General features: G+C 39.3%; 2 protein-coding genes across 2 annotated transcripts in view; one reads left to right on the top strand and one right to left on the bottom strand.

The window, feature by feature from the left end:
• The window catches only part of LOC110454904, a gene marked incomplete at its 5' end in the record, with an annotated part of 36,453 nt that extends 29,261 nt beyond the window's left edge, over nt 1-7,192 (top strand). The window contains 3 exons of the mRNA XM_021504692.1: nt 999-1,071; nt 2,196-2,249; nt 6,679-7,192. Of these exons, the coding sequence (XP_021360367.1) occupies nt 999-1,071; nt 2,196-2,249; nt 6,679-6,849 (298 nt within the window). The remainder of the gene's footprint in view (nt 1-998; nt 1,072-2,195; nt 2,250-6,678) is intronic.
• Nucleotides 7,193-12,615: 5,423 nt separating this feature from the next.
• The window catches only part of LOC110454903 (25S rRNA (adenine-N(1))-methyltransferase-like), a 35,767-nt gene continuing 34,092 nt past the window's right edge, over nt 12,616-14,290 (bottom strand). Inside the window, exon 8 of the mRNA XM_021504691.1 lies at nt 12,616-12,774. Within this exon, the coding sequence (XP_021360366.1) occupies nt 12,667-12,774 (108 nt within the window). The 3' untranslated portion in view covers nt 12,616-12,666. The remainder of the gene's footprint in view (nt 12,775-14,290) is intronic.

Raw genomic sequence — 14,290 nt, 5'->3', positions numbered from 1 at the left:
CAATGATAGCACTGACATAGTGACTACAGTCTTTGTCGTCAATAGAACAATGATAGCACTGACATAGTGACTACAGTCTTTGTCGCCGAGGGACCAATGATAGCACTGACATAGTGACTACAGTCTTTGTCGCCGAGAGAACAATGATAGCACTGACATAGTGACTACAGTCTTTGTTGCCGAGAGAACAACGATAGCACTGATTTATAAACAATAACAAACACAGTTTTTTAAGATTTACGAATGTATTATAAAATAAAATATTTACATTACAAAACTGTTCTACACTGTTCTACACATAATATAATTTACATAGCATAGCAAACACATACTTAACTAAACAAAACATAGAACAAAATCAAACAAACAAATTGCATTTAGGGCTGTCTTGGCTGCTGCATATAATTACACAATTACCAGCATGAAGGAAGATAAATTCAAGATTCCCTACCAGGTGCAAGTCCTAATCCCATAAACAGGAAAAGGCGGTCCTAGTTAAGGGAAATGAGGTAAGTATTAAAGTTTTAAGCTGGTAGACAATGAACAAATGAAGAATTCGAATTGAATGAGCAGGTTGTGGCCAGGCGAGGTCCTGAGTCCTCTTGGAGAACCAGGCGAAAGTCCTGTACAACAAAGACTGCTACCATACATAGTATGGTTACATCGCCAGGCGAGTCCTGAGCCTTACTTAAGAACCAGGGAGATAATGGTCCTGTATGATGTAAACTGTGTATGACATGTATATGAAATGAATGAAACCCCAATGACTTTGGGGCTCTTATAAATGTGCGCTAGCAACATAGTGACTACTGTCTTTGTCGTCGACAGACCAATGATTGCTCACCTTACTTAGCCCTGTGGTATTTTTGGATATCGGGGAAATAATCAGAATTGCACAAATATTTCACGGTGTTGTAAAGAGATAAGGTAAGCTGGTGTTTAATACAGACCCTTTTCCTTTACTTGGTATATTATATACTGTTATTTCTCGTTAACAGTGATGGAGATCTACGTGTGATTCGTCCTTTCGTGTACGTCAGGGAAAAAGACCTCCGGTTGTTTGCTGAACAGGTAGGTTACCTATCAGTTTGTCATGTTACCTATCAGTTTGTCATGTTACCTATCAGTTTGTCATGTTACTTTGCCTTTCAGTTTGTCATGTTACTTTACTTATCAGTTTGTCATGTTACTTTACCTATCAGTTTGTCATGTTACCTATCAGTTTGTCTTGTTACTTTACCTATCAGTTTGTCATGTTACTTTACCTATCAGTTTGTCATGTTACTTTACCTATCAGTTTGTCATGTTACCTATCAGTTTATCATGTTACCTATCAGTTTGTCATGTTACTTTACCTATCAGTTTGTCATGTTATTTTACCTTTCATTTTGTCATGACAAGTAAAAATAAAACATAAATAGATTCATAACATTAACTACTACAGGCATTATCATTAGAACTAAATGAAAAACCTATTCATTTTTTTTAACTTAAAAGATTGCTCATGTGATCTATTGCCATCCGTTCCCCTTGGTCTCTAGTTGTGAATGTTATTTTTGGAGACTGAATGGATGAACAAAATGACCGACAGGTGGCCATATTGGATTTTGACATTTAAGGTTTGTTGTCTCTATTTCTAGAAAGTACTGGAGGGATCTTTCTTAAATCATATATAAAGATTACCCTTGCTCACCTCCATTAAAATACCAATGGCCCAAAAGAGAATTCATCCCAGCACTTGCCATTATTAGCTCACCTGGCACGAAGTGGCTGTGAGCTTATGGTATTGTGTGTTGTCTATCTGTCTTCCATAAAATACTTCTACCATTTCTGATTTGGTAAGTTGTGATATCTGGAACCAAAATGGCGATGTCCAATCTGGGCCTATGACCAGTAAAACACAGGCACATATCCGGTATCAAGCGCCTTTTCTTCTTTTGACATAGTTTATACACAGGTTGTATTGGATCGGAAGGAATAACCTAGATTAATTTTTGCAGGAGTCTAGAGAGTAATAGTTTTTAGTCTATCCTAATATTTGACCTTTACCCTCTATAACGGCTCAGTTGTGAGATAAATAACAGCTGATCAATACAGGTCCACTGGTCCTCTTGGTATTAAAACAAAATGTAGAAGGCACTGTTTTTCCAAATTCAGATATTTAAAGTATTAAATCTGGACACTTTGATTTACAGAACAAGCTGCCTGTAATAGCAGAGAACTGTCCTGCCTGCTTCGAGTCCCCCAAGGTTTGTATGTAGTTCTAAGGTGTGAAGAAAGGCAAAATGTTAGTTCATCTGAAGGGCCACAGAGTTTTTTTTCTATGGTGCTAATTTTTGTCTGTCCATCCATCCAACCAATATCAAACCATTGCAATTCTTTGATGTCCATCGTCTGTTGTCTGTCGTACATGATGTCCATCGTCTATTGTCTGTCGTACGTGATGTCCATCGTCTGTTGTCTGTCGTACGTGATGTCCATCGTCTGTTGTCTGTCGTATGTGATGTCCATCGTCTATTGTCTGTCGTACGTGATGTCTATCGTCTGTTGTCTTTCGTACGTGATGTCTATCATCTGTTGTCTGTCGTACGTGATGTCCATCGTCTGTTGTCTGTTCTACGTGATGCCGTCGTCTGTTGTCTGTCGTACGTGATGTCCATCGTCTATTGTTTTTCGTACGTGATATCCATCGTCTGTTGTCTTTCGTATGTGATGTCCATCATCTGTTGTCTGTCGTACGTGATGTCCATCGTCTGTTGTATGTGATGTCTATCATCTGTTGTCTGTCGTATGTAATGTCTATCGTCTGTTGTCTGTTCTACGTGATGCCATCGTCTGTTGTCTGTCGTACGTGATGTCCATCGTCTATTGTTTTTCGTACGTGATTTCCATCGTCTGTTGTCTTTCGTACGTGATGTCCATCATCTGTTGTCTGTCGTACGTGATGTCCATCGTCTGTTGTCTGTCGTACGTGATGTCCATCGTTTATTGTTTTTCGTACGTGATTTCCATCGGCTGTTGTCTTTCGTACGTGATGTCCATCATCTTTTGTCTGTCGTACGGGATGTCCATCGTCTGTTGTCTGTCGTACGCGGTGTCCATCTCTGTTGTCTGTCGTATGTGATGTCTATCATCTTTTGTCTGTCGTATGTAATGTCTATCGTCTGGTGTCTTTCGTACGTGATGTCCATCGTCCGTTGTCTGTCGTACGTGATGTCCATCGTCTGTTGAATGTGATGTCTATCATCTGTTGTCTGTGGTATGTAATGTCTATCGTCTGTTGTCTTTCGCACGTGATGTCCATCGTCTGTTGTCTGTGATGTGTATCATCTGTTGTCTGTCGTATGTGATGTCTATCGTCTGTTGTTTTTCGTACGTGATGTCCATCGTCTGTTGCATGTGATGTCTATCATCTGTTGTCTGTGGTATGTAATGTCTATCGTCTGTTGTCTTTCGCACGTGATGTCCATCGTCTGTTGTCTGTCGTACGTGATGTCCATCTCTGTTGTCTGTCGTATGTGATGTCTATCATCTGTTGTCTGTCGTACGTGATGTCCATCGTCTATTGTCTGTCGTACGTGATTTCCATTGTCTGTTGTCTGTCGTACGTGATGTCCGTCGTCTGTTGTCTGTTGTCTGTGATGTCCATCGTCTGTTGTCTGTCGTATGTAATGTCTATCGTCTGTTGTCTTTCGTACGTGATGTCCATCGTCTGTTGTCTGTTGTCTGTGATGTCCATCGTCTGTTGTCTGTCGTATGTGATGTCCATCGTCTGTTGTCTGTCGTATGTAATGTCTATCATCTGTTGTCTGTCGTACGTGATGTCAATCGTCTATTGTCTGTCGTACGTGATTTCCATTGTCTGTTGTCTGTCGTACGTGATGTCCATTGTCTGTTGTCTGTCATATGTGATGTCCATCGTCTGTTGTCTGTCGTATGTGATGTCTATCATCTGTTGTCTGTCGTACGTGATGTCTATCGTCTGTTGTCTGTCGTACGTGATGTCCATCGTCTGTTGTCTGTTGTATGTGATGTCTATCATCTGTTGTCTGTCGTACGTGATGTCCATCGTCTATTGTCTGTCGTACGTGTGATGTCCATTGTCTGTTGTCTGTCGTACGTGATGTCCATCGTCTATTGTCTGTTGTACGTGATGTCCATTGTCTGTTTTCTGTCGTACATGATGTCCATTGTCTGTTGTCTGTCGTACGTGATGTCCATCGTCTGTCAGACATGATGTCCATTGTCTGTTGTCTGTCGTACGTAAACCTTTTTACTTCAATTGACTTCTTCTGAAGAATGGAAAGGCCTAGATTCATGATATTAGATTGGAAGCTTACTAGGATAGGGCCAAACTTAAAGTGTTGATGTTTGGATAGTAGCCACTGCAGAGAGGGAGGGCTATGAAGTTTGTTGAAGTGATCATGAATGACTTTGACCCACTTTTAAATGACTTCAACTGATCATGAAGAACTGAAAAGCCCAAAGCGATATTTGGCCAGTAGCAAATACAAAAGTATTCCATGTCTAAACTGGACATAGGGTGTAGGATGTGTGCACACCTCCAACCCTCTTTTCTTCAGCTCTGAGAAAGCACATGGCAGAGTTCTGTTCCCCCATCTTTTCTGAGGACATGAATGAAGATCGCTTGTGGTTGTCTGCTCTGATGGGTATCTGGGCCCCACAGAGGGTAGAGGCATCAACCCTGGGGAGGTCAATTCCCTGTCAACTTGTGCCACTCGGAACCTGTCGGCCTTGGCTGGGTAATGGAGAAGGTGAGCAGTCTGACAAGAGTCGGGCACCACACCATGTTCTTGGTCCTTCGGGTACTATGCGTCATGCTTTCCAGCAGCAAACTGGTCATATGTCTGACCCTAGGCCTTTCATTTCTGGTTTTGTTTTGGGGTATTGGCAGTTCTGCCCCATACTCCCACTGGCTAGTTTGGTCGGGTAGTTCTGCCCCCTACTCCCACTGGCTAGTTTGGTCGGGTAGTTCTGCCCCCTACTCCCACTGGCTAGTTTGGTTGGGTAGTTCTGCCCCCTACTCCCACTGGCTAGTTTGGTCGGGTAGTTCTGCCCCCTACTCCCACTGGCTAGTTTGGTTGGGGAGGTCTGCCCCCTACTCCCACTGGCTAGTTTGGGCGGGTAGGTCTGCCCCCTACTCCCACTGGCTAGTTTTGTCGGGTAGTTCTGCCCCATACTCCCACTAGCTAGTTTGGTCGGGCAGTTCTGCCCCCTATTCCCACTGGCTAGTTTTGTCGGGTAGTTCTGCCCGGTCTGCCCCCTACTCCCACTGGCTAGTTTTGTCGGCCCCCTATTCCCACTGGCTAGTTTGGTCAGGTAGTTCTGCCCCCTATTCCCAGTGGCTAGGTTTGTCGGGTAGTTCTGCCCCATACTCCCACTGGATAGTTTCATCGGGCAGTTCTGCCCCCTATTCCCACTGGCTAGTTTTGTCGGGTAGTTCTGCCCCCTATTCCCACTGGCTAGTTTGGTCAGGTAGTTCTGCCCCCTATTCCCACTGGCTAGTTTGGTCAGGTAGTTCTACCCCATATAACCACTGGCTAGTTTGGTCAGTTGTGTGGTCACTCCTTTCCCTCTTTTGAGCCTATGCCGTGGCACAGAGTCTGTCGTTTGTCTGTCATTTGCCCGTCTGTCGTCCGTCTGTCTTTTGTCCATAAGGAAGAATGACTGAAATGAATGTCCTTGACAACTATTCAAGGTCACAGGGATAGAATATGTTAAAAACTTTTAACTAATTCTTTTGAATAACTTGACTAGGGTGATGATATTTGGCAAGTAGCTTGCTGAGATGAATTACCTTGACTCATATTCAAGGCCACAGGGGGTCATATATGTTAAACATTTAAAATGACTTCTCCTGAATAACAAAACTGGCCAGGATGGTGATATTTAGCCAGAAGCATGCTAGGATGAAGTGCTACAAAGTTTTGTTCAAATGATTGACTTTCACCCTCATTCAAGGTCACAGGGGTCAATTGTCTTTAAAAAAAACCTTTAAAAACATCTTCTTAATAACCTAGAGCCAGGGTGATAGTATTTGCCCTGTAGTAAGCAGGGATAAAGGGCTTCCATGTTTGTTCAAAAGAAAGACCTTGACTCATATTCTAGGTCACAGTGGTCAAATGTGTTAGCAATATCTTCTGAATGACCAATATGATTAGTGTGGTGATATTTGGGCAGTAGCCTACTCAGATGAAATTCTGTCAAGTTCATTCATGTGAATGACATTTACCTACTGAAGGTAAGGGCTATAAACTTTATGAACTTGTGAGACTTTCAAGGTCACAGGTTAGATGTGTTTGAATCTTTTAATAGGTTCTTTTGAATAACTTAGTGATAGATACTGAATCTTTGCCTGTAGCTTTATTTTAGTCCACTTTACAAGTGTGGGATTAATACCAAGTATGCAGTCCTATTGGGCCTCTTGTATTATGTATAGTCATAAAGTAAAATGTTAAACATAAACTAATGTTGCTTTTGTAACAGGAGCAAGATGGGCCCAGTTTTGTTTCTATATTATTATATGGAAAGTAACGATATTTAGTCTATATATTGACCATCTTTGAAGGTCAAAGATGTGAAATGAATGACAGGTGAATGATGCAAGATGTTAATCATGCAAGCTGAGGTTTAAGTGTTTTTCTTCTTTTTTTATAGGAGAGACACCGAATCAAACAACTGCTGGCTGCCCAGGAAATCCTGCACCCCCACCTTTTCCACAGCCTCATGTCGGCCCTCAAACCTCTGATGGCTATCAACAAAACCAATATCAATGTCTCTGAATTGTTCAAATCAGAACTGTCTAGCCAGAATGACATTGACATTTAACATTAGTGGAAGTATAGCGCACAACAGAAATAAACATGAGAAAGTTTCAGATAAACAGTGTTACCTGGAGTCAGTGATACTATACATTGTTACCTGGAGTCAGTGTTACTGTACATTGTTACCCAGAGTCAATGTTACTGTACATTGTTACCTGGAGTCAATTTTACTATACATTGTTACCTTGAGTCAATGTTACTATAAATTGTTACCTGAAGTCAATGTTACTATACATTGTAACCTTGAGTCAGTGTTAATGTACATTGGGTCAATGTTACTATACATTGTTACCTGGAGTCAATGTTACTGTACATTGTTTCCCGGAGTCAATGTTACTGTACATTGTTACCTGGAGTCAATGTTACTATACATTGTTACCTGGAGTCAATGTTACTGTACATTGTTACCTTGGGTCAATGTTACTATACATTGTTACCTGGAGTCAATGTTACTGTACATTGTTTCCCGGAGTCATTGTTACTGTACATTGTTACCTGGAGTCAATTTTACTATACATTGTTACCTTGAGTCAATGTTACTATTCATTGTTACCTGAAGTCAATGTTACTATACATTGTTACCTAGAGTCAATGTTACTATACATTGTTACCTGGAGTCAGTGTTACTATACATTGTTACCTGGAGTCAGTGTTACTATACATTGTTACCTGGAGTCGATGTTACTGTACATTGTTACCTGGAGTCAGTGTTACTATACATTGTTACCTGGAGTCAATGTTACTGTACATTGTTACCTGGAGTCAATGTTACTATACATTGTTACCTTGAGTCAATGTTATTGTACAATGTTGCCTGGAGTCAGTGTTACTGTACATTGTTATCTTGAGTCACTGTTACTATACATTGTTACCTTGAGTCAATGTTATTGTACAATGTTGCCTGGAGTCAGTGTTACAGTACATTGTTACCTGCAGTCAATGTTACTGTACATTGTTTCCTGGAGTCAATGTTACTGTACATTGTTACCTTGAGTCAATGTTATTGTAAAATGTTGCCTGGAGTCAATGTTACAGTACATTGTTACCTGGAGTCAATGTTACTTGGAGTCAGTGTTACTATACATTGTTACCTGGAGTCAATGTTACTGTACATTGTTACCTGGAGTCAATGTTACTATACATTGTTACCTGGAGTCAGTGTTGCTGTACATTGTTATCTTGAGTCAATGTTACTATACATTGTTATCTTGAGTCAAGGTTACTCTTGAGTCAATGTAACTATACATTGTTACCTTGATTCAATGTTACTATACATTGTTTCCCGGAGTCAATGTTACTATACATTGTTACCTTGGTCAATGTTACTGTACATCGTTATCTTGAGTCAATGTTACTATACATTGTTACCTTGAGTCAATGTTATTGCACAATGTTGCCTGGAGTCAATGTTACAGTACATTGTTACCTGGAGTCAATGTTACTGTACATTGTTTCCCGGAGTCAATGTGACTGTACATTGTTACCTTGAGTCAATGTTATTGTACAATGTTGCCTGGAGTCAATGTTACTATACATTGTTACCTGGAGTCAATGTTACTGTACATTGTTACCTGGAGTCAATGTTACTATTCATTGTTACCTTGAGTCAATGTTACCTAAAGTCAATGCAACTATACATTGTTACCCGGAGTCAATGTTACTATACATTGTTACCTTGAGTCAATGTTACTGTACATTGTTACCTGGAGTCGGTATTACTGTACAATGTTTCCTTGAGTCAATGTTTCTATACATTGTTACCTGAAGTCAATGTTACTATACATTGTTACCCGGAGTCAATGTTACTATACATTGTAACCTTGAGTCAGTGTTACTGTACATTGTTACCTGGAGTCAATGTTACTGTACATTGTTACCCTGGGTCAATGTTACTATACATTGTTACCTTGAGTCAATGTTTCTATACATTGTTACTATACATTGTTACCTGAAGTCAATGTTACTATACATTGTTACCCGGAATCAATGTTACTATACATTGTTACCCGGAATCAATGCTACTATAAATTGTTACCTCGAGTCAATGTTACTATAAATTGTTACCTGAAGTCAATGTTACTATACATTGTTACCCAGAGTCAATGTTACTATACATTGTAACCTTGAGTCAGTGTTACTGTACATTGTTACCTGAAGTCAATGTTACTATACATTGTTACCTGGAGTCAGTGTTACTGTACATTGTTACCTGGAGTCAATGTTACTGTACATTGTTACCTGGAGTCAATGTTACCTTACAATGTTACCTCGAGTCAATGTTACTGTACATTGTTACCCAGAGTCAATGTTACTATACATTGTTACCTTGAGTCAATTATGTTACTGTACATTGTTACCCGGAGTCAATGTTACTATACACTGTTACCTTGAGTCAATGTTAATATACATTGTTACCTGGAGTCAATGTTTCTATACATTGGTACTTGAATAATAACAATGTACATTAACACTGATTTCAAGTAACAATGTAACCAATGTTACTATACATGTCATTGTTACTTTACTTTGTTACCTCATTAATTGTGTGTTAATATGTATTGTTAACAAGCATGTTTGTAACAAATTTCGTTGAAACTTGCCCATTAGTAGTGCAGTCTTTGTTTATATGTATGTAAAGGTTGTGTGTATTATTTACTGTTGTTAAAAGTCTTGTGTTCTGTATCATAATCACTCAGATGTGGAGTTTTCTACAATAAATACCACTGGTTTGTAATACCATTATACTGGAGTGATGTTATTCATTCTTCCCAGAATACCCATCAGGGGTTTAAGAGGAACCCTCAAATACCCATCAGGGGTTAAAGAGGAACCCTCAAATACCCATCAGGGGTTAAAGAGGAACCCTCAAATACCCATCAGGGGTTAAAGAGGAACCCTCAAATACCCCTCAGGGGTTAAAGAGGAACCCTCAAATACCCCTCAGGGATTGAAGAGTACCCCCAAATACCCCTCAGGGTTTTAAACAAGAGGCCCAATGGGCCTGCATCGCTCACCTTGTATTAATCTCACACTTGTAAACTTAAAGGTGGACTAAAATACAGCTACAGGCAGAATATCAGTGTGACCTTGAATGTCAAACAATGACATTAGGTTGAAAGTGGGTCAAGGTCATTCATTTGAACAAATTTGGTAGCCCTGCTTGCTACAGGCCAAATATCAGTACCCTGGGCCTTTTGGTTATTGAGAAGAAGTTGTTTGAAGATTTTAATACATTTGACACCTGTGACCTTGAAAGTTGGTCAAGGTCACTCATTTGAACAAACTTGGTAGCCCTTCATCCCTGCATGCTACTGGCCAAATATCACCACATTAGGCCTCTTGGTTATTCAGTAGAAGTTGTTTAAATGTTTTAAACATATTTGACCTCTGTGACCTTGAAAATGGATGAAGGTCATTTATTTGAAAAAACTTGGTAGCCCTTCATCCCTGCATGCTACTGGCCAAATATCAACACATTAGGCCTCTTGGTTATTCAGTAGAAGTTGCTTAAATGTTTTAAACATATTTGGCCCCTGTGACCTTGAATATAATTGAACAAACTTGGTAGCCCTTTATTCCAGCATGCTTCTGGCCAAATATCATCACCCTAGGCCTATCGGTTATTCAGAAGAAGTTGTTGAAAGTTTTAAACCATATTTGACCTCTGTGACCTTGAAATTGGATGAAGGTCATTTATTTGAAAAAACTTGGTAGCCCTTCATCCATGCATGCTACTGGCCAAATATCAACACATTAGGCCTCTTGGTTATTCAGTAGAAGTTGCTTAAATGTTTTAAACATATTTGACCCCTGTGGCCTTGAATATAAATCAATGTCATTTATTTGAACAAACTTAGTAGCCCTTCATCCCAGCATGCTTCTGGCCAAAGGTCATCACCCTAGGCCTATCGGTTATTCAGAAGAAGCTGTTGAAAGGTTATAAACAGATTTGACCTCTGTGACCTTGAAATTGGATGAAGGTCATTTATTTGAAAAAACTTGGTAGCCCTTCATCCCAGCATGCTTCTGGGAATATATCATCACCCTAGGCCTTATGGTTACTGAGAAGAAGTTGTTTAAAGTTTTTAACATATTTGACCCCTGTGACCTTGAAAATGGATGAAGGTCATTTATTTGAAAAAACTTGGTAGCCCTTCATCCCAGCATGCTTCTGGGAATATATCATCACCCTAGGCCTTATGGTTACTGAGAAGAAGTTGTTTAAAGTTTTTAACATATTTGACCCCTGTGACCTAGGATATAAGTCCAGGTCAGGTATTTGAACAAACTTAGTAGCCCTTCATCCAAGCATGTTACTGGCCAAATTTAGGCCCCCTAGGCCTCTTGGTTATTCAGAAGAAGTTGGTTAACGGTTTTAAACATATTTCACCCCTGTGACCTTGAATATAATTGAACAAACTTGGTAGCCCTTCACGCCAGCATGTTACTGGCCAAATATCATCACCCTAGGCCTATCGGTTATTCAGAAGAAGCTGTTGAAAGGTTATAAACAGATTTGACCTCTGTGACCTTGAAATTGGATGAAGGTCATTTATTTGAAAAAACTTGGTAGCCCTTCATCCCAGCATGCTTCTGGCCAAATGTCATCACCCTAGGCCTATCGGTTATTCAGAAGAAGTTGTTGAAAGTTTTAAACCATATTTGACCTCTGTGACCTTGAAATTGGATGAAGGTCATTTATTTGAAAAAACTTGGTAGCCCTTCATCCCTGCATGCTACTGGCCAAATGTCACCACATTAGGCCTCTTGGTTATTCAGTAGAAGTTGCTTAAATGTTTTAAACATATTTGGCCCCTGTGACCTTGAATATAAACCAAGGTCATTCATTTGAACAAATTTGGTAGCCCTGCTTGCTACAGGCCAAATATCAGTACCCTGGGCCTTTTGGTTATTGAGAAGAAGTTGTTTGAATATTTTAATACATTTGACACCTGTGACCTTGAAAGTTGGTCAAGGTCATTCATATGAACAAATTTGGTAACCCTTCACCACAGCATGCTACTGGCCAAATATCATCACCCTAGGCCTATCGGTTATTCAGAAGAAGCTGTTGAAAGGATATAAACATATTTGACCTCTGTGGCCTTGAATATAAGTCAAGGTCATTTATTTAAACAAACTTGGTAGCCCTTCATCTCAGCATGCTTCTGGCCAAATATCATCACCCTGTGCATTTTGGTTATTCAGAAGAAGTTGTTCAAAGTTTTAAAACATATTTGACCTCTGTGACCTTGAATATAAGCAAAGGTCATGTATTTGAACAAACTTAGTAGCCCTTCATCCAAGCATGTTACTGGCCAAATTTAGGCCCCCTAGGCCTCTTGGTTATTCAGAAGAAGTTGTTGAAAGTTTTAAACCATATTTGACCTCTGTGACCTTGAATATAAGCAAAGGTCATGTATTTGAACAAACTTAGTAGCCCTTCATCCAAGCATGTTACTGGCCAAATATCATCACCCTAGGCCTTATGGTTACTGAGAAGAAGTTGTTTAAAGTAAAAGGGTGACGACGGACGGACGACGGACGCCGCACCATGCGATAAGCTCACTTGGCCCTTCGGGCCAGGTGAACTAATAATACCCCCAAATGCCCATAAGAGTTTTAGCAACCCAGAGATTTGTGATCATATTTTTAAAGGTCAAAATCCCTTCATCTATTTCAAACTAGTATTCTTTTAAAGGCAACTTATAGTTGGACAGCATAAAACAGCATACAATGAAGCATTTGAAACATGACAACATAAAATGGAGTTAGTGTATTCTTTATTTGTCTTTTTTATATAAAACCTGCACATGGCCAGCTATCTTCTTTTGTAGAGGCAGGGCTCCAAGTGAAATTCTGCTGGAGGTTTTTTTGGAAGCTTACACTTTTTGAAATCAAATAGGCAGAACATCCTGTTTGTGGTATCCTGAAATATACAATGTACATAAATACACACTTAAATTGTGAGTAGAATATCGGGCAAGGCTATCCTGAACAAGAGATCCTAGAGGGATCTTGTCATCCACCATCAAAGGATCTTTATCAGATCTACAGAAGATGATCTATTAACTTCCTTGCTCTCCACTCTCCTTACTTGTACTATTACCTAGTCCCATGTAGGACATCATAAACAGGAATCTTGTACATTACCTTAAGCCTTGTAATGTTATGTTATTTGCAACTATTGCAAATGTTACTTTATAAGAATTGCATAACTATATGGTTAAACAAATTGTAATTCTTGCTGTCAATGAGGGGTAAATTCTCATTAGGGCTAGGGGTATCTTTAACAAGGGGAACATCCATATTTGAGAAAGATCCCTCAAAGTACTTCATGAGAAATAGCAATAACAAATCTCAACTGCCAAAATTAAGGATGGCAGCCTGACTGCCATTTTGTTCATCTAATCAGTCTTAAAGGTAAATGTGCACAACTAAAGACCAAAAGAAACGTACATATGTAATTTGAGAGAGATCTTTCCAGTACTTTCTGACCAAGATGGCCACAGGCCGCAGGCAAACATCTTGGATTTTTACATTTCAAGAAGATTATCACTATTTCCCAGGGAGTGCTTAACAGATCTTTCTCATATTGCAATGATAGGTTCTATTTCTTTCACATTAACTTCTGTACTAGTTAATATATGTGGAAACAACAACTCACTTTGCAGTTATCACTACTAAATACCAATCAGAACTTGCTTTTCTTTAAATTGAGAAAGATCACTCCCTTACTTTCTGAGAAATATTGAATCATTTAAGGATGAAGTACCGACGATAGGCAATTTGAATAGCTCACCATCTTTAAAAATGTCATTTGTACAGCATTATTTATACCCAAATGGATATATACACGACATATTGTACATACACTCCATTTAAAGTTTTAATTTTGAACACATGGAATCTCCTCCTATTTGTTTAAACAAGAGGCCCAATGGGCCTGAATCGCTCACCTGGTATAAAACTCACACTTGTAACCTTAAAAGTGATCTAAAATAAAGCTACAGGAAAATATCAGTATTTATGATTAAAATTCATTCAAAAGACCCTGTTATTTTTTTTTGAACATTTCACCCCTGTGATTAAAAGTCGAATAAAGTCATTATGTTGAACACATTGTATAGCCTTTCATCTCAGGATGCAACTTGCAAAGTATTAACATCCTGGGACCCATGGTTATTCAAAAGAGGTTGTTTAAAGATTAAAAAAAATTACCCCTGTGACCTTGAATATAAGTCAAAGTCATTCACTTTAACAAACAAAGTAGTCCTCGATCCCAGCATATGCTACTGACTAAATATCAACATCCTGAGCCTTTTGGTTATTCAGAACAAGTTGTTGAAATATTTTGAACATATTTGCTCCTTGTGACCTTGAATATGATTCAAGGTCATACATTTATACAAACTTGGTAGCCCTTGATCCTAGTATGCTACTGA

This window comes from Mizuhopecten yessoensis, unplaced genomic scaffold (genome assembly GCF_002113885.1).
Source record: "Mizuhopecten yessoensis strain PY_sf001 unplaced genomic scaffold, ASM211388v2 scaffold8107, whole genome shotgun sequence".
Classification (NCBI taxonomy): Eukaryota; Metazoa; Mollusca; class Bivalvia; order Pectinida; family Pectinidae; genus Mizuhopecten; species Mizuhopecten yessoensis.
The sequence above is the reverse complement of the archived record's forward strand: the minus strand, read 5'-3'. Positions and strand labels throughout refer to the sequence as shown.